At 38.0% G+C, this 20,153-nt stretch overlaps 1 protein-coding gene across 1 annotated transcript; it reads right to left on the reverse strand.

Annotated features, from left to right (window-relative positions):
- Positions 1-4,630: 4,630 nt before the first annotated feature.
- On the reverse strand, positions 4,631-18,200 carry LOC127223243 (flavin-containing monooxygenase 5). The gene is made up of 8 exons (XM_051185731.1): positions 18,066-18,200; positions 16,895-17,083; positions 16,311-16,473; positions 13,899-14,041; positions 12,474-12,673; positions 9,190-9,539; positions 7,244-7,316; positions 4,631-5,075 (listed from the first exon to the last, which is right to left on the reverse strand). The coding sequence occupies exons 1-8, from the start codon at positions 18,198-18,200 to the stop codon at positions 4,712-4,714; spliced, it is 1,617 nt and encodes a 538-aa protein (XP_051041688.1). The 3' UTR covers positions 4,631-4,711.
- Between the last annotated feature and the right edge of the window lie 1,953 nt (positions 18,201-20,153).

Genomic DNA, 20,153 nt, shown 5'->3' on the forward strand with positions numbered 1-20,153 from the left:
CATCCAGTGTTCATTTCATGAACCAATAAGAGAAAGATATACAGAAGAACATTCACTATCATGTCTCCTAAGTGCTGGGCTGACAGGCATGTGCCATCATGCTTGGGTAAAGCTGGTTGTTAAAAGCTATCTTTTTTGTTATCAGGGTCTTTTCTTTGCAAGAGAAAACATCCTAAGCATTTTAAAATAAGTTTCACACCAAAGACCTAGCCCTTCAATCCTATGCAAAGCTGGTTTGGATGTGTTCAGACATTTACAGCCCTCTCTATTTCTACAAGCTTCATTCTTACCCCAAAAAGAAAGGGTTGTATCAAAGGGCTAAGTGTGTCCATCATTAAAAAAAAAAACCAAAGACTTAGTTGTTTTATTGAATAAACTGTTCCTAGTTCAGAAGAACCAACTGCAGATGATGTAAATTCAAAGAGAAGTGGCAGACTGACCCTGTGTTTCAGAGTTCAGTTGTTAGATTGTTAGAGATACTGACAGAAGCATAGTATCTGGCATGAGTAAACCCAAACATGTTCCTATAATTTTGGCTAGAGGATGACATTTATAGGGTGTTCAGGACATAAGTGACAAAGCTTGAATGTATCCACTTTATACCATGCTAATGTCAAAGAGTCAGGTACGTTTCCAGCACCAGCACAATCAATTCATAAAACTCCACATACCACAGCTTACAGTCTGTCTGCTGAGTAACCATGCAGGGACAGCCAAGTAGGTTACTCAAGGGTGATGGGGCTATCTATCACAGTGGTTATATTCAAGTGGCTGCTAATCTGAGTCAATGCTTGTAACTAGCTCTTAAAAAATCTTAGTGTCACCCCCTGCCACTCCTTCTAAAATACACCCTGGGCTTGGAAGTTTTACCTTTGTATAGCAGTGTCCTGTGAGACCGTTCGTTCATCTGACTTGTCATCAAAGTCCACATCAACAGTAGAGATTGTGGGGTAGTTTCATAGGTAACCAGAAGCCATCACAGCCCACAGCTTAGGAGCCAGTATATTACAAGGTTGTAGAATACATACCACTGATTAGAGTAGAGAGACACACTACAGTGGATTGTACTGACAAAATGAAATATCCACACACCTCCTTTATAGACTGGCTAGTTCATATTGTCACTCTACAAGTACTGGCCAGTGGTTCCAGTTGTGGTAGGGCATTGTACACCACTAGAAGCTGGTGTTCTAGGGAGGTTGTCTGGCTTCAGTTGCTTATAAAACTTTGACTAAAATTTTAGTAGCTATCTTTTTTGTCCTTTTAGCAGAGAACCCACCTCATGACATCTGTTATGCTGGTGACATCTAATTTCACAACACCCCAGCTACCCCAATCCTTGACTTTTAGATGCTCCTTTGCTAGGATGCAAAATATCTTCTATTATCATGAACACTAGTTCATAGGGGCTAATAAGGCACTAGATAGGCATCAGTTCAACTTCTCCATGTTCTATGAGTTGTGTAGCTATTTTTCTCCAGTAAAGATATTTAACTCATATTTTTTCTCATAGGAGATGTTAATATAATAGTTGCTTCTTTGAAGAACACTTTTCTTGGTGTGTGCTTAAGATTTTTGCTTTGTCCTTATGAATTTTCATAATACCTTAAAAATTACTCTGCTCAAAATTATGCATAGATCTGCAGAATTAAGTTTAAAATTATGTAAAACTTAAAATTCTCAGTCATTTTGTTTGGTTACTGTTGCAGGAACTCCCATCACCTGTGTGGTGATCACTCACCCTCTCAGGGAGCACTCTCGGACCTGGGATTGCACAACTTCCTAAGTTAGCCTATTTGATTATGGAAGCCCCAATCATTGGGATGCTCCTCCAGGCTTGGAGCAGAACTCTACTTTTTTAGAATCTTTTCTTATAAACCCTAGTTTTGTATACTCAGATGACTTAGGATTAGTACATTTCTTTAAGTAACAATTCCCTGATGTTTGAAAAGCCAATGATGAATTTTCTTTTTCTTGGTGGAAATCTTAATAATCATGCCTCATGACAAAGATACTCTGGAATCGTGGATGGTAGTGCTTTTGGTGGTTGGGGAAGAAAGATGCAATGTGTACTCTTCTCATGTAATGACTAAATTTAGGAATATAAAGGTAGGAATCATATTCATATGATTTCATGCTACAAAAGTGGGTAACTTTGCCAGGGAAAATATATTGAAAAGCTAATTGAGGGGGTGTTTAAAGGAAGTGTTGACAAAGTATTTTAATTATGTTTCTTTTGGGGGTAGATATAAATTTCTTGTAATGATATGAAGATCAAAATTTAAAGTAGTTAGGAGGCAGAAGCATCACATTTTAAACCCTCCCAAAGATGTCAATACAGCTTAATGCATATCATTACCATCAGAACAAGATGAGGACTTAGGATGGACTGCACCTGCGGATGACATCTCTTAGTGACTGCTACTGAGCAAAGAAAGCAGGACAGAGAAGAGATAAGAAAGAGTATTGGGCAAGTTCTAATTAGTACAGCTTAAAATGGAAGATTAGCTATGGTTTGATGCTGGATGTAGCTTTAATTATGGTCTACATGTATGCTAGGATTCTGATCTTCAAAGAGGGGACCAATGAAAAAGGCCATTCATGGAGGGGAGGAAGAAAGTTTTGATTTGCATTAAGATTATTGTTCTAAATCTAAGAGTAAGTAATACATGATGTTTCTTTTTACTGAATATCGGGTTTCATGTTGATACAGGTTCTGTGTCAAAGGTCCGTGGCAGAAGCCATTTATTGTGGCTCTAAGGAATGGTGAGTTTGGACAGAGAACTCTCAGTTCATTTTTTCCCCTCAGTACATTGTAGACTGTGGCAGTTTGCCTAGGCTGGGGTAGATTTATAAGTTAGATTACTGTAGCTCAGTAAAATGATTCGTCACAAAAGCTATATGTGACTTAAAGATTATTGCCTTGAAATCCTTAACTGCAGACATTCATAATGCAACACAAGGCAAGAAGAAAGTCTGAGCTGACACTTCTCTGATTCTCAGTGTGAATTCCGTGACGGATTTGTACATAAACAGAACTTGACAATCTGGTATGCAGTTCTTTCTCCCACTGTCATAAGCCTGGAAGTTCTACCAGCCCTCGATTTGACATGTGATTGAGGCGTCACCAAACAAAAATCCATCCTAGTACTGCTGATGACTCACAAAACCTGTATCCCTGGAGCTTTCTTCTCAGCTTGCAAGTAATTTCACTAGAGTCTCTCTTCTTCAGATACTGTTTATGGCCTTTAAAGCTAGCCAGAGGTCTAGTAAGTACTATTCTTTTTCAGGAGCTTCCTTAGCCTTTCAAGTTTCATTATCTTCAGTGTTAGGAGCTTCACACAGTATCCCTCTCCCACCTCGCCTCAGGAAGGGTGGGGGACTATTTCATAGTGAATGGTCTCCTGCAATCTCAATGTTCTAGAGCATCAGGAGCAAGGCTATCATGGAAGATATTTTCATTACAGTATGTGGTCATTGATTAGAAGAGTCTCTTTCATTTTAGTACATAAATCACTGTAGAAAATAAGTTTTTAAAGTTTTTTTTTTATTTTGAAATTCTCAGGGTTACAAAAGGGCTGAAAAGAGTAGTGCCTTGAACAGCTGCACAACTTTTAACCAGTCCTTGTCAGTCTCTCATATGCAGATAAGCTTATACATCTATTGCAAATAAAATATATGTATCATGGCACTTAACTCCTACTTCTGCATATCTCTTAGAAATAAGCATATCCTACTGCATAAACATAGCATTATTATACCACACAGTGTTATCCCTAATTCTATAAGGCTATATATTAGTAGAACTTAAAATTCCCTCATTTGTATTAGAATTATCATTCAGCATTTACATACATTCATTTGATCATTATAGCACTGTAGTTCAGCTTTAATTTAGAACGGAGCCAAGATTATTGGGAATGTTGACCTTTCTTCATTTCCTCAGGTTGTTCTTCAATTTCATTCAAGCTAAGCATTCTGGCAGAAATACTGGACAGTGCTATCAGTCATTCTAGAGCATCAAATCAGGAGCTGCAACATATCATATTGACCTGTAACACTTACAAATATAGCTGTTTGGTTATGTGATAACTATTAAAGAATCTTTCTCAAAAGGGCCCAGTGGCTAGCCCTGGCTTACAATACTAGCATGTGGTAGTGAAAAGCATGGATATGAGGCCATTCCAGACTGCATACACATTGTGACCCTGTCTTAAAACTAACAATCAACCAATTAACCAACCAACAGATGGAAACAGCTTTTGTTTTCTGGGGGGTCAGAATGGGAAAGATGATTTGAGGGCATAGAATGTACTTTTAAGGTTTATTCCTGGTTACATAGTTTTTCTGCTCTTTTCTTAAATAAGGTTTATTCCAGTTTTTTTTTTTTTTTTGTTAAATAGGTTTATTTTTAGTTAAATAGTCTCTCTGGTCTTTTATTAAATCAAATTCATCCCACTTTGAATTATTATTCTTGGTCATGTTATATATAAACTTCTCAAATTAGTTTTGGAATAAAATGGAAATAAATAGTACCCTTTCAAACCTCATAAAGTCATTATTGAAGTAATTTTGTTCCATTTCTGAAAAATCCATTTGTGAACTAGTCTAATAAACATGTTTCCCCATATATTTAATAGATCCTAAGATACACAGTTTAAATAACAATAGTTTACTCTCTAGCTTCATAAATATCTGTGTCAATATGAAGTTAATTACTTGTGATATGCGTGATAACTAACATGGAAACAAGGAAAAAAATAACAACACAGATACTTTTGACCCAGAGAAGAGGAGAGAGGGAGATCTGGGAGTGTTTGAGCACACGGGTTCTCAGGGGTTTGAGAATTCTTTCTCTCTGAGTGAGGATGGCTGCTCGAGCCCCAGCCCATTTCCCTGGCCCCTGGAGACGGTACTGGTATGAGGTGCAGGGTCCCCAGAAAATCTCCTTGGCCAGCTTTGTATCCCAGAGGAAGAGAGAGAGCAGGTTGGGTTTGACACCCAACTCCGAAGCAATTTCATCCATGTAGTCGATGAATTGAACTCGACCCTTATCTCTGATGCTTTCCATTGAGCTGTGTGAGAACAGAAACATAAGAATCAGATTTCAGTCTCTGTTGTTCCCCAAGTTCCCAATAGACCTTGCTATTATTAGCTTGTTGATTCCACTGTTTTACGCTCATTAAATCTTAATTTCACATATTTGCCTCAACTCCCTTATCATACTATATAGTCTCTTAAGGCATGTTGTAATTCTCTGAGGGCTTTAAAGGTCCCCAGCATCCAGCGGAGTGACCCGCATATATAAAAAGGAAACGCTGAATGACTGGATGAAGTCTTTTATCTGGATTCCCCTTCTAGATACAGAATCCAGTTCCATGATGTGAATTAAATTAGCAAGGGATATATGTCACAATGTATGAAACTCTATTGCTCACTTAAAGTTTCCAAGCTACATAAGCTATCTTCTCCAGATACTAATTCTGTGCACAAATTCTTCCTTTGGATAGTCCTAGATAATCATAAGTTACTATTTTTAGAAGATCAAACACTTGAAAATTAAAAGTTTCCCTGCAAGCAGGCACAGTGACATACAATTGTAGTTCCAGGATTAGGGAGGCTGAGGAAGGAGAATCACCATGAGCTCAAGGTCAGCCTGGGCTACATAGTGAGTTCAAGGCTAGCTTAGGCTATAAAATGAGTCTCTGTATCCAAACTAAATAAGAAACCCAACTTTGTTAAATCAATCTTGGATAAAAGAGACACAAAATAGAAAGTGTCACAGTTTAAAAAACTTCAAAACTTTTCAAAATCTTGGGAGGAGATAAATTTGTATCATTTAAGATAATTACAATTAAAAAGTGAATGAAAGTAGCCAAATAAATTAAAAAGAAATGTAAAATAAGGCAAAGGAAAGCAGTGCTAAAGCATTTAGTACCAAATTCATTGCTGCAAGCATAGAACAGTCATCTTTGGTTTTCCCCAACTGTGAATCTTAGTGAATGTCAGTATCTACCTGCCAGGCAAGATGTTCCGCCAGTGCAATGACAGCAAGACTGTTGTGGGGTAACCAATCACCCTCTTATTGGATATGCTGCTCCACATGAAGAAATTCATGCCTCATACTATAAACCCAGTAAAAAGTCCATGACTGAAGAGTTTTGAGGCATTAAGAGAAAATGTACTATTGTGTAGTTAGATTTGTGTGACTCGAAACTACCTTCTAAATATTTGTTTCCACTCATAAACAGATACTGCTACTCTCAGCCTTAATAGGACAGTTTCACTTTGTAATGGATGGTGATAGATTCAGGGACTCATGGTGCTGAGAATGAGTGATGGGCAAGTGCTCAGGCCAAAACAGGGCATTTGTATCATCCCCTCCAAGGTTAGGAGAATATCAAGGAAGAGGGGAAGGAAGGAATGTAAAACCAGAAGATGAAGAGAAGGTCTGCAAAAATGCTGTCTTCTGGATATCATGAACCCTTCTTTGTTTGCTCTGCCATTTCTTTAAAATTATACAGGGTTGCATAAGTGCCTTTCCATGCAAGTATATAATCTACTTTGAGCATATGATCCCCTGACCTCACTACCCTTTACTTTATTTCCTCATATTGCCATTGGTCTCCTTAGCTGCCCAGATTGTTTTGTTGCTATTTTCATGTTACAACACAGATGAGTTTATATATCTGCAATGTCTAGGACTCATGAATGAGAGACAAGTACAATGCAATATCTTTTTCATTTATATCCATATTCTTGCAAGTGATATAACTTATTCTTGTTTGTGGCTAAGATCTTCATTGGGAATATAATGTACTTTTTTTTTTGCTCTCCCCCTGGACACCTGTATTGCTCCCCTAACCTAGTTACTGTGAAGGGGGAATGAAATAAATACTGATGTGATATGTTGGTCTGGAGTCTTTGGGTAAATACTGAGAAGTATATCTGGTAGGTCTATGTTATGGTATTTTTGAACCTCTATTCTTGTTTTTGCAGTGAGAAATTAAGAATTGCATTTTACTCTTCATGTAGACTTAGTGTTTTGTGGCTTTTATTTAATATGTAATGTCAGATTTATGTTTCACCGACAGACCCATGTTTAAACAAAAACCCAACATGATATCACTGAGCTAAAATTATCTTATTAGGGCTCATGTAGCTGCAGCAAACTATAAAAATAAATCAAATATCCCTCTCTGAACAGGTTTTGTTTATTTTAAGAAAAACTTAGGTTTCTTACTCTTTGGTCATTTTTTGTTTCTTTCTGTTGATATCAGCCATCATGTCTTTCTTTGAGGGCAACTTTTTCAGTCCTGAGGAAACAAGATATAAATATTGGAGGGTTGACATGAGGACCAAGGTACACAAGTAAACAAAAAAAGATGGTCTTGAAAGAGAAAAGAATCATCATGTCTCTATATAGTTTCCAACCAAAGCCTTGTGTTTAAAGAATTTCAAAGGAAGAGAATTGCCTATCCATCAAATGCCCAGGATGTCAGTCAGGGAATTCAGCTTTCACTTAAACTTTTCTTAATTTAAATGTACATTTAGCATCCCTAAATACTATGAATGCCCTTAACATGTCTTGTAGTTTTCCAAAGATCCCCAAACCATATTGGGACCCGATTGAAAATTTCTCTTATCAGAACATTGCTTAGCATTGAGCTTACATCTCAACCACATTTTTTGTCCTGTCTTTTGAGTTAAGAACATCTCTTAAGTTTTATTGTGCATCCCAAGAGTTTACACTGATGGAAAATGTCCCCAAACTGCAATATCTACATTTTGAAAGGAGAGAAAATAATTGCGAATGGAGATTGTCTATGTGTGAATGTGTCAGGGACAAGGAATACACAACAAGCAGAATGTTAAATAGCACTTGGGAGGCAGGCACCCTGCTTGTAAACTATCTGCCTTGTTGCTTTACCTGTTGTCACATATCTGTTAGTATCTAAAAAATATTGCCTATATACAAGTACCCTCAAATATTTCAAAATACATTTCAAACATGGGTGTGCAAAGCAGAAAAGGAATAGAATTAGAGAATTGAAAGGTCATGTAGGACTTTCAACTACTACTGTACACATATGCACACCTTGTGAAATATCAATTATCCTTCTGAACATATACCAAATGGAAATGTGCACATCCTCCATGAAATACATGTGCAGGCTTGTCCAGTCACTGCTGTTTATAATTTTTCTAACTGTTCATCAAAACAAAAAATTGTGGATATATGTGTACACACAGCCATATGCACATACTGAATAGAAAAGAATACAGAGTGCTGTATAGTAAGTGAAGAGAATGACTGTAAAATGAGGATCAGTTTATAATATTGTAAGAGAAAAAAATCTAGATACCATAAAGTGCATATTCTCCCAGCATTCCCTCTCCAGTTCTTTCATATCACTATATTCTACTGCCCCTTTACTATATTTTCACTTGTGTTGCAAGATCATAGGTTCCCATTTATCTTATTCATGCACTCTTCATTTTGGCCAATCCTTCTCCCACCCATTGTATTCCTTTCCCACATCACTCCATTATCTGCTTGAACTTTCCTGCCCCCAATATTCACATAATCTATGGTCCCATTTGCACAAAGGAAGAAGATAAAATGACTTCAATACATTTCTGATATGTGTCCTATGTGGTGTGTTTCTCATTTGTTTTCTGACCTTAGTCAATTTATGTTTCCATAAAACCTCACCGTAAGTTAATTTTCTGCTGAAAAGTAGAAAATGAGTAGACAGCTTCATTAAAATATAACCTCATAATTTATTTGGTTTTATGAATTTTATTATTTGGGTGTTTTCATTTTAGTAGAATTCTCTTAAATAAACTCTCACCCTTAAGAAGAATCCAAAGTAGTTTCTTTTATCATCATCATCACCATTATAGTTATCATTGGTTGTTCAAGACAGGGTTTCTATGTATAGTTCTGACTGTCCTGGAACTCACTCTGCAGACTAGGCTGTCTTAAAACTCATAGAGATCCACCTGCCTCTGCCTCCTGAGTGCTGTGATTAAAGGCATGTGCTATCACCTCCTGGCTGTAGCATTTTATTTTTAATGGTGAAATTTCAGATAAGAGAGAGAGCAACAGAATAGAAGACCTCTGAGTGACTCTTAAATCGCAGAGCATTTGAAACATATTGTATTCATGGGAAGATTCATACATACCAGCGAACACACGTACAACCCATCGGCTTTGGAGCTCTGATGTAGGGATGATGGCTCCAAATGGCTGTATGATGCCAATGAAAGCTAAAGTTGGCTTTTCTAACGCAGGAGGGAAGACAAATTTAAACATGGAAAGCTGGCTGTCCAGAATTGTGGAGTCATCATTCAAGAAAGGGAAGGACAGTGTGTAGCCTGTGGCAAAGATGACATCATCTATGCTCTCCTCAGTTCCATCCTCAAAGATGGCTGTTGTTGAGGTGAACTCCTTCACGTTTGGTTTTATCTGAACTTTTCCAATAATGATACGATTTGGCAGGTCATCACTGAAAACTGTTCGGTGGCCAAAAATTCTGTGTATCAAGAGATGAATATACACGTCTTAATAAAAATGGAGTGCAGGCAAAAACCCTGGAAATGGTTGTATAGCTTCAACAAATTTTATTCTGCTTTTCAATGTCCTCTGAAGGCAATGTGTCTCATTAATAAAGGCCTAGTTTTCTGATTCAGGACGGAACCTTGATACTTTCTCAGTCTCCTACCCATTGGGGGACCTTGGAGGGACCATGAAACTCTTTGATTTCACTTTCCTAATAGCAGACCACTAATTAAGAACACAATATCATATCAGATTTGTTAATACACACTAAATATTTTTAGATAACAACATTTTCATAAGGAATAACTGTGTTAATTGCTTATTGAGACAGAGATTCACTATGTAGCCTTCGGTGGCCTGGAACTCACATGAAATACTTGACAGAAAATGGAGACAAAGTGGAAGAATGTGGCAAAGTGACCTTGTACAAATTTCAAAAATAAGACAAAATTTAAAGTCTCTACTTCCCCAACTCTGCACTACTTTTCTTGTACCTTAGTGTGATAATAAAGAACCCTCACTAGGAAGAAAATAATTTGTATATTCCCCTAGCAGAAGCCATGCTGTCACTCTTGGGATTGGCACATAAGTGTGTTGCAAATGCTGCTCCTTAGATGGCAAGGCCCTTTGAGAATCCCATCCATTTGGCAAGGACCTATGGATACAATATTGCACACTCTTGCGCTGATCTTAGGGAGCTCAAAGACCTCAGACTTCTCAAAATTTTGCTATGCTTAATCATATGGTAATTCTTAGTTTTTCCTTGTTAGTTGTGATTATGCCTGAGTTTACTGGGAACAAAAGCCTCTACAGAAAAACCAAATTTCTCTGATCTGTTACAGAAAAGAGTTTCTCCAGTTGTCCCTGGCTGCCTTTGTAGTCATCCTAAATAAGCAGGGGGAACTCACTAAAATTAATGATTATTGCTTATTCATCTGGCTTGAAAATTGAATCCCTACCTGTTAGTCTTTGTAACTATTTCCTTTTACTGGTAGATTATTGCTTATTCAATACCAAAAAAGATAAACATATTCCAAAGATCTTAAGAATCAACAAAACAGTTTCTTAAAAGTTGACATTAATTGTACAGGGTTGTTTTGGCTATCCTGGGTCTTATGTTTTTCCATATAAAGTTGAGTATTATCTTTTCAATGTCAGTGAAGAATTGTGCTGAGATTTTGATGGGGATTGATTGAATCTGTAGACTGCTTTTGGAAAGATTGCCATTTTTACTATGTTTATCCTACCTATCCAAGAGCATGGGAGATCTTTCCATTTTCTGGTATCTTCTGAACATGTGGGACTAGGAAGATTGAGTTGGGGGTTGAATAGACAAGAAAAAAAGAAAGAAAGAAAAAAAAGAGAGATACCATAGCAGAGGGAGCCATTATAGGTTTGAAGAGAAAAGTGATTCTAGAGAAATGTCCAGAGACCTACAAGGATGACCCCAACTAACAATCTGTGCAACAGTGGAGAGGCTACCTTAAATGCCCTTCCCTGATAATGAGATTAATAACTAACTTATATGCCATCATAGAGCCCTCATCTAGTAGCTGATGGAAACAGAAGCAGACACCCACAGCTAAACACTGAGCCAAACTCCTGAACTCCAGTTGCAGAGAGGGAGGAGTGATAAGAAAAGGGGTCAAAACCAGGCTACAGAAACCCACAGAGACAGCTGACCTGAACAAGGGGGAGCTCATGGACCCCAGACTGATAGCTGGGAAACCAGCATTGTACCTACTCAGATCCCCTGAACATGTGTCTCAGTTAGAAGGCCTGGGCAGTGTAAGGGACCTCTGACAGTGGAACCAGGATGTATCCCTGGTGCACGAAAGGACTTTGGGAGCACATTCCCCATGGAGGTATACTCCCTTAGCCTAGAGGCAGGAGGGAGGGCCTAGTCCATACTCCAAATGACTTGACAGATTTTGATGATCCCTTCTGGAAGGCATCACTCTCCCTGTGGAGTGGGGTGTGGTGCGGTGGGGTGGGAGGGAGGTTGGGGAGCATGGGAGGGAGGGAGAGGGAATGGGATCAATATGTAAAATTATATATATGACATTAAAAACCTTATAGGGACACAGAAGGAAAAAGAGAAAAAGAAATAGGTCATGAAAAGTCAGAGATCTCTCTGGCACCAGGACATGAACACTTAGAGATACTTTTCCAATATCAATAAAGTAATCTAAAATCCCCAATTCATTTAAAAGAAACGTACATGTAGAAATTGCCAGGCAGAATAGGTTAGTCTTAATAGTTACAGGGTTAGGAAGTAATCATTATTACTTTTATAACTTATAGAGAATAAGATTATAACTGCAATCCATATAATAACGGTGACACACAGATTACTCAGAAACTGATATACACCTGAAAATGATATCCTAGGCATCACAGCTGAGCTCATATTGTTAAGAATTAATCACAGGGCTTAAATCTCTCATTTTGTGAGCTGCATGTTTGCTGCTGGGAAAGGCACAGTATGAATAAGATGTAAAGATTTAGCTTGCTATATAATGATATGGGCTAAATAAAGGTCAATGAGATCAAGGGAATGGGAAAGAAGAGAAACTAGAATGTTAGTGATTCTTGGAAAATGTTTAAAGAGAAATGATTTGAAACTGTTCATGCTTGAATGCATTATAACTTGTATAAATAAAGACAGCCTGAACTAGTTGGGGCCATCAGTTTGAAAGATGATGGTGGTTAGACTCCTCATTTTTCGCTGACTTCACACATCCTTCCTGTGGCATAAGAACCCTGCCGGAGCTGGCCTCCAGCAATCCCCGTAAAAAGAAATGCCACAACAAATTAAAAGAATTGCTTATTCCATTCATGTACTTATAGATTTAGTTGACTAGTCTAATAGCTTACAGTATTGTCTGTTTAAAATTCCAAACTTTACCTGTGTTGAGGCAGTAGTCCATAATTGGCATGGTCAAACCTCAAGTTTAGCTTGTTCTCTATATGTCTGTTGATCAGGCAATCGGGGTAGAGCTTTTGGACAACTCTATTATAACGAGTGAAGAGTGTGGCATCCATAGGATTCCCATGTTCCCACACCCGATTCCATATCCATGCCCCTTTTCTTGTGCTGAGGAAAACCTTCAAGAGAGAAGTGGTTGCCTAGTCAGTAATTTAGTTGCAAATCACTCTGGCCTTAGATCCTCGGAGTAGTTTTTTTTTTTTAATTGTCAGGGGAATGGAATTAACTTCTTGTACTGCACTGTCCACCTAGGCAACTTCCTTTCCCTGCCCCTACTTTATAAAGAGATACAATTGCTGGAAGCCATTTCAGTTGATTTAATGCTTGTCATGAGCCTACTCTCCTTGTGATGTTTGCTCCAGGTATGTTAGATGTCTGGAGTATCTGAGGTCCCAAAATATGGGAAAAACTCCACAACAACACAGTGGGTTTTCATGTCGAGTGTTAGTTCATATTCAGATTCCATGTAAGCTCTTTCAGATGAAATTTAAAAGTGATGGAGAAGCATGTGACTAAAATGTTTGGATCAAAACAAGTCAGATACAGAAATTCAGACTGGCATTTTCTCACTTTCATAACTGGAAAATTACAAACAAAATGTTTTAGTGCAAAAGAAGGGAGCATATATTTTGACAAATATTTTGTTCTATTTTGTGTCATTTAGCAAGACCTTGAAGAGGAAGTTTTTCTATGGATGTCACATACACTTGAGTGATGCCAATTGCTATAGAGAACTGTGGCTCTTGTATCTCAAAATCATGACTTATTTTACAAAAAGTGTTTGGTATTGGAAATCTTGTGTTTTTCTATAAAGTATGAATCAAAATTTAATTTTGAATTGTGCAAATAATGCTCTATGCTCAGCAGCTTTCACACAGAGGAAGGACTGCTCCTCTTTCTTTCCCTACTTTTTATTTGTTCATAGTCAGTGGAGCCTATGGGATTTTTCCCTTTTTCTCAACACCTTCACACACAGATCAACAATATATTTTAAGTACTCAGATTTGTGTATACTGATTGCTCTTTAAACTTCATTTCCAATGTGAAAACAGTGTTTTCTGTAAAATTCATTTCTTTTTTAAATGTCCCATTTAGCTACCTGTAGCTGTTTCTGAGTTACTGGACTCTAGTTAGAGTGTTACTTCCAAAACTTCAGTGCATCATGGACTTGGATTATTGTCACTTTGGGATTCTTTATTCTCTTATTCATGTTTAGTCAGAAGAAAATATGCCCTTGAAATCCAAATGGGAACAATACTACTAAACCCAGAGAAAGTCTAGACTCATGTTCTCTGCAGATATCTAGATTACACCCAAGAACAGAATCAGGGTATGACACCAAACCTGTTCAGCGACACGACTGATCTCGCTTGCCACATCTGCTCCAGAATTCCCAATGCCAACCACGACCACTCTCTTTCCCTCAAAGCTGCCTGGGTGCTTGTACTCCCAGCTGTGGAGATATCTGCCTTGGAAGTTGGTGATTCCTGTGACGGAAGAGTCAAATCCCCCGAGTCATAAGAAGTGGAAAACACTGGTTGGTAAATTTCGTTCCTAAACTTGAAGTTCACATGACTTAATTCTCTTGTTTGTCCTTGGACTTTATGACACTATCACAGAATGTTCTCACCCAAGGAACAAAACAGTTGATAGCAGTGACTATATAGCTAAAACCAAAATCAGAGCAGATTCTTTCTAAAGGAGCCAATAAAGATATAGCCATTTAAGATTTACTCAATGTGTCAAACACACATTATTGTGTTTTTCTAATTTTCTGTTCCGAGATGAGACAGTTTCTTCACTCTTAAAAACTCTTGTAATATTCACAAATTTTTAAAGATCCTTAGCAATGTACATCAGTGTTGTCCAAAAGCAATTGAATGCCAACCACATGTGCATTTTTAAACTTCCCAGGAGCCCAAAAGTGCTGAATATAATAGTAATTTCAATCCCATATTTTACTTAATCCAGGATATGCTAAGATGCTAATTATACAGTTAATGTAAGGTTATTAATGAGATCCTTTCTATGCCTCTACTGTGTCCTCTAAGTGTGATAAATATTTTACAAAGGAAACATCTTAATTTTATATCCTTCACATATCGAGTGGTCATCAGTGACATCTGGCTAGTGGACACTCTTTTTAACACCATAAGCTTGGCATATTAGAGTTTCAAGTCATTCTGGAAAATTATATTTCAAAAATATAATTGGCATAAATTACAATGTACCATGATGCATAATCTGCCGTTCCTTGAGTGTAACAAAGACTTCTAAAATATCTCCAAATTCTTATTCTCTTCTCTGAATCATACTTCTATTGTTTTAAGTCCTTATCATCATTATCTCTTAAATGATCTGTTTAAAGTTTTTCTTATTGATGCTCCTGACTCAAACATATTCCTCTATCAATTAATATTTCACGCTACTGCAAGACTGACCTTTATAAAGTACAAACTTGATTATATACTTGCTTCTCCTGCATGCATGTATGCACATGCTTTTCCATTGACTCTTATATGCTTCTCCCAAACTAGGCACTGCAATTACTTGCTAATCCTTGAGCTGTCTCCACATTTTCCCCATCTACTGATTTTTATACCTTGCTTCCCCTTCCATGAAAGTCTCTCTCAGATCTTGTTTGTCAAGGAACTCTGGTTACCAATTCAATCTTTACTTCAATTGCTAGATCTTCTCTAACTATTCTATGAACTTACAACACCCTCTGTGGTATCCTCTCTGCATACGCTCCTTTGACTGATCCCTATGATAGAATAGACATTAAAAGTACTGAAAGAGACAGCTGCCAAAGGGAAATACAGCCTGAACTGGATATTTCCTGTCCAACCACATAACTTTGGACCGACAGTTCATCCTGCCTATTGGATGTGCTGGAGTAAGGATGGCACAGATGGTGGGAGTGAGCAACCAAGAACTTGTCCAGAGTGAGACCTATGCCACCAGAGTGAACCCACCACTATCACTGTCTGGAGCACCAGATCCCAGAGGCTGGATGACCTAGAGACTTAGGATGAAACCAGACATGACTGGAAAAAATGTCAATGTGATGATGCCTAACAACATTCTGCTATACACATAGATGGGTGCCTAGCCCAGTTGTCATCAGAAAGGCTAGTAACTGATGGCAACAGATGCAGAGACCCACAGACAGACATTAGGCAGAGCTCAGGTAATCCTGTTCAAGAGGGGGAGGAAGGACTGTAGGAGCCAGTGGGGTCAAGGACACTACCAGAAAACTCACAGAATCAATTAACCTGGGCCATAGGGTCTCACAGAGACTGAACGGACAACCAGGGCGTATGCATGGGACTGACCGAGGCCCTCTGCCTGTGTTACAGTTGTGTAGCTTGATATTCTTGTGAAACTCCTAACAGTGGGAGCAGGGACTGTCTCGGACTCTTGTCTGCTTTTGGAACCCTTTTCCTCATACTGGGTTGCCTTGTCCAGCCTTAATATGAGGGGAGTTGCTTAGTTTTACTGTAACTTGATCTATGTTTTGTTGATATCCATGGGAGGCCTGCCCTTTTCTGAATAGAAATGGAGGATTGGTTGGTGTGTGTGTGTGTGTGTGTGTGTGTGTGTGTGTGTGTGTGTGTGTGCGCGTTTGTGTGTGTGTTAGAGAATAAGTGGCAGAAGAGACTGGGAGAAGAGGAAGAAAAGGGAAACTGGTCAAGTTGTAAATAATTAAAGTAATAGATTCCCGAGAGTCTGCTCTCACACACACCAGAGAAATACCTGCAAAATCCTGTAAAGGAAAATATTTCTCCGTGTAGTGACCACTGCAGACCATTATCCCATCAAAGATGTAAGTTTTCTGCACTTCATCAGCTTCCACCACAACGTCCCACTGGCCAGAGGATGAAAAATCAGGGCGCTTCTTTATACTGAGCACCTTTGTCTAGGAAACAAGGAACAAAACAAGGGACATTTCTATCCATTTTTTCCTTGTACAATTTTATGTTTAAGTAGCTAAAGTAGCTCTATGCACAGCTCCTGGGTGGTTAGGAGTTGTATGCACGCAAAGTTCCTTAAATGACCATTTTCCAAATGTTATGGCTTCTTAGAGCACAAACACATTGGCTTTTATTTCCTATGACATATATTTTTACTTTACAAAATTAGCCAAATGTTGGGATTCAGGTTCCAGCTGGGACGGTGCTCATCTGGTGGAGTACATAAGACAAATGCATCTTCATTAATCATGAAAGTGACATAGACAAGGATGGAAAATGCAGATTGAAACCCCTCCCCAGCTGGCTCTGGCTGTACATATTTCACCTTGACCAGGGAGCAGGAAGTTGTGGGGTTCCGCTTCTTACCTGGAACTTGATGTGTTTCATGAGCCCAAAATGCCTGGCGTACATCCTGAGGTACTCCATCATTTTCAAGTTGTGCATGTAGTTGGGGTAATCATCAGGGATGGGGTAGTCGCTGAAGGCTGTCATCTCCTTGGATGTATTGCAGGTCAAAGATTTGTATATTCCAGCCTTTCCACTTTCTGGTGTCTCCTAAAGGAAACGAACCAACCCTTGGCTTCCAGAATGTGTTAGGGGTGACCAGAACTGTGGTGTTTGGAATACTTTTCTTTGAAAAGTAATGATTTGATTTTCAGGTTTTGTAATAGTAATTCAGCAGGATGAGGGCATTAGGCTCATTTCGTGATGAAGGTTCTTTTCTGTAGCTCTATTTATAATGACTAACTCCATGGTGACAATAATTATTTTACAACAGGAAACAAATAACAGGCTCCAAGAATGCACACAAACAGACAAGATTAAAAAAATAACTCAAAGAAGGTTTGGAAGGGAGACTTCCAAAGTCTGCCTCACAACAGAAGGGGTTTTGTTTAAGAGAATGTAATAGAGATAATACTTACATGATTTGGGACAAAAGAAGTAATACAACTATGAGGTATATTAAAATATAGAGGAATGATAATGGCAACAACAAGATAGATGTGGTGAATTCATAAGAGCAGCTTTTGATGATCATGACCAAAGAGTCACATCAAAGTTGAGATTTCCCTTCCATCCTCTTTTGGAGACACTGAGATAGACTCACCCCTTGAAGTTATTATACAGGACTCTCTTTGTAAGGAAGCACACCTTTCTTGGTAGAGACATGTCTTTCCAATAACCAATTAACAACACAAAACATGGCATAGGGTGATTGCTTGATATGGAAGAAAATGCCACAACTATTAGCAAGTTTGCTAGAGGGAAAATGCTTTTGCATGATCTTTGAGTTTCAACACTCTTACGCAAAATTTGCATATCAATATCCTAAGTGTTGTATGTGTGGTTGCCAGGGACATGAAACTGAATAGGATCGTGCTTATCCCACAAGGAATCTCATGTTTATTTAAATATTTATCATCATTTGGAAAGTATACTTAAATAATTTATGTTATCAGTTTTATTTCCTAGTTGAATAGAAGCAACTCTCATACACATAGATGATGCCATATTCTGAAAATATTTATAAAATTACCTCATATCTCCACAGTCCTCCAATGTCTCTGCTCTTTTCAAAACATGTAGGTTCTAGTCCCTCTTCCAAACAGCACTTAATGGCACCTAGTCCGCTGACTCCAGCGCCAATCACTGCAATTTTTTTTACCGCCATGATCTCTTGAATTAAGAAAAATTATTTCAGTGTACTTTGGAGCAACAAAGCCAAGGATCATTACTATGCTACCCTCTTCATTTTAGCACTGAAGTATTTTTGGATTACAACTTTAACTGCCTCTATTATACCTTACATTATTTTAGTGTATATATTCTATTTTAATAATATATCATATAACTCTTTTTCTCAATGTCAGAACACTATGCACCCACATAATTCAAACAACAGCAGATGGAAAAATCTTCTTAAAATGTACATTTCTACTGAACATACAAAGATTTTTTTCCTTGTCATTACTCCTTGGACACCATAGTCCAAAATCTATTTAGAGAAGTTGGCAGGTATTAGAGTAATGCAGTCAAGACTCAAAGTCTGTGGGAGTTTGTGGATTGACTATAAGCACACATGATGCTATGCACATTGGAAGTGAGCCCCTGAAGATTCTGATGTCTGAAGGGAATCCTAGAACTAATCACCTGTTTGTGCAAGGGATGACTGTGTGGTCATTTTTAATAGAATATTTGGTCAATACAAGACTTGCAATGAATGTCAAGATGATTAACAACCTTTTATTGTAGAAACATTTTACTATACTATTAAAGCTTGATTTTTTAAAAAATAGACACACTATGAAATAAACGCTTACTAATAGCTAACAAAATATACAAGGTTGTAATAAATTTTTATTGGAACGTTGTCCCGAATCTTAGTGTTATATTGTTTTTACTATAATTTAGTTCTGTCCTGTACTTGATTTCTTCTCAGTTAGGTAAGATATACCATATTTTAATACCTGCACAGAAATGAAAAATAATGAAAAGATTTAATAATAATCTGTCCATTGGATTTTAGGTGTCTTGGGTGATGCTTATGGGAAGACTGAGATGGTCCAGGGACCTAAGGTAAAACCAATATACCATGAGTGTAAAATAAAATCCCACAAAATACAAAATAAACAAACAAATAAAAACCCATAGTGATAAAATGACTCCTGATGATCTAATAATAGATCAGCAACTTGCTTGGCCATCATCAGAGAAGTTCCTCCTACAGCAGATGGAACAAATACAGAGACTCACAGCCAGACAATATGCAGAGTGAGATACCTTGGAACACTCAACTCTAAATGGGATGTCAGACCCCTCCCAGAGGGGCTAGGGAACCCCAAGGTAGAACAAGTAGAAGGAGTGTAAGAGCCAGACGTGATGGAGGACACCAAGACGACAATCAACACGAGCCAAGGAGCATGTGCAAGGCCAGTATGAATCTGCACTCTCTCTCTCTCTAAGGGAGGACCTCTTTTATTTATCCTTCTAATAATGAAACCATTATGCACAGCAAGGCAAATAAAACATGGGTTTTACATATCAATTCCCAAGAACTTTCAAGATTCATGGCAATGCTCCCCATGCCTTCTGCCCACTTTCTCCTTCCATCTATTCCACATTCAGAGAACACCACACCTCCCACAGCAAGTCAGACAAGAAGCAGCTAGACACTGAGGATAGCAAGCGACTAAGTTTTATGCTATCTAAAATATTTTGGCTGGCTGCCCTTTATGGTTACATGGTACAAGACATTCAGTCTTAAGAAACAAATCTGAAAGTTATTTTCATTCTTCAAGAGGCCCAATGTAGTGTTTGCATCATATAGAATAATAAGCATTACATTTTCTAGGTTTAATTATAGGCACATCTTCCCCATGTTCTTTTGGTCTTATGCCAGCTGTTTTAGGCACAAATGTAGACCTTAAACCTTGTTCTGGACAACTAAATGGTTTCAAGTTTCCTGTAGCTATCTTTCCAGTAAGTTCCTAATAACATCTGTCTATAAAATATTTTCTGGGACCAGCGCCTCTCAAAATACAATCAACAGGACACATTAAGGATTTTCTAGTGGTTTCAGATAAGGTAGTTTTTTTTGTTTTTGTTTTTGTTTTTTTGTTTTTTG

Source organism: Phodopus roborovskii, unplaced genomic scaffold (genome assembly GCF_943737965.1).
Source record: "Phodopus roborovskii unplaced genomic scaffold, PHOROB, whole genome shotgun sequence".
NCBI classification, from domain to species: Eukaryota; Metazoa; Chordata; class Mammalia; order Rodentia; family Cricetidae; genus Phodopus; species Phodopus roborovskii.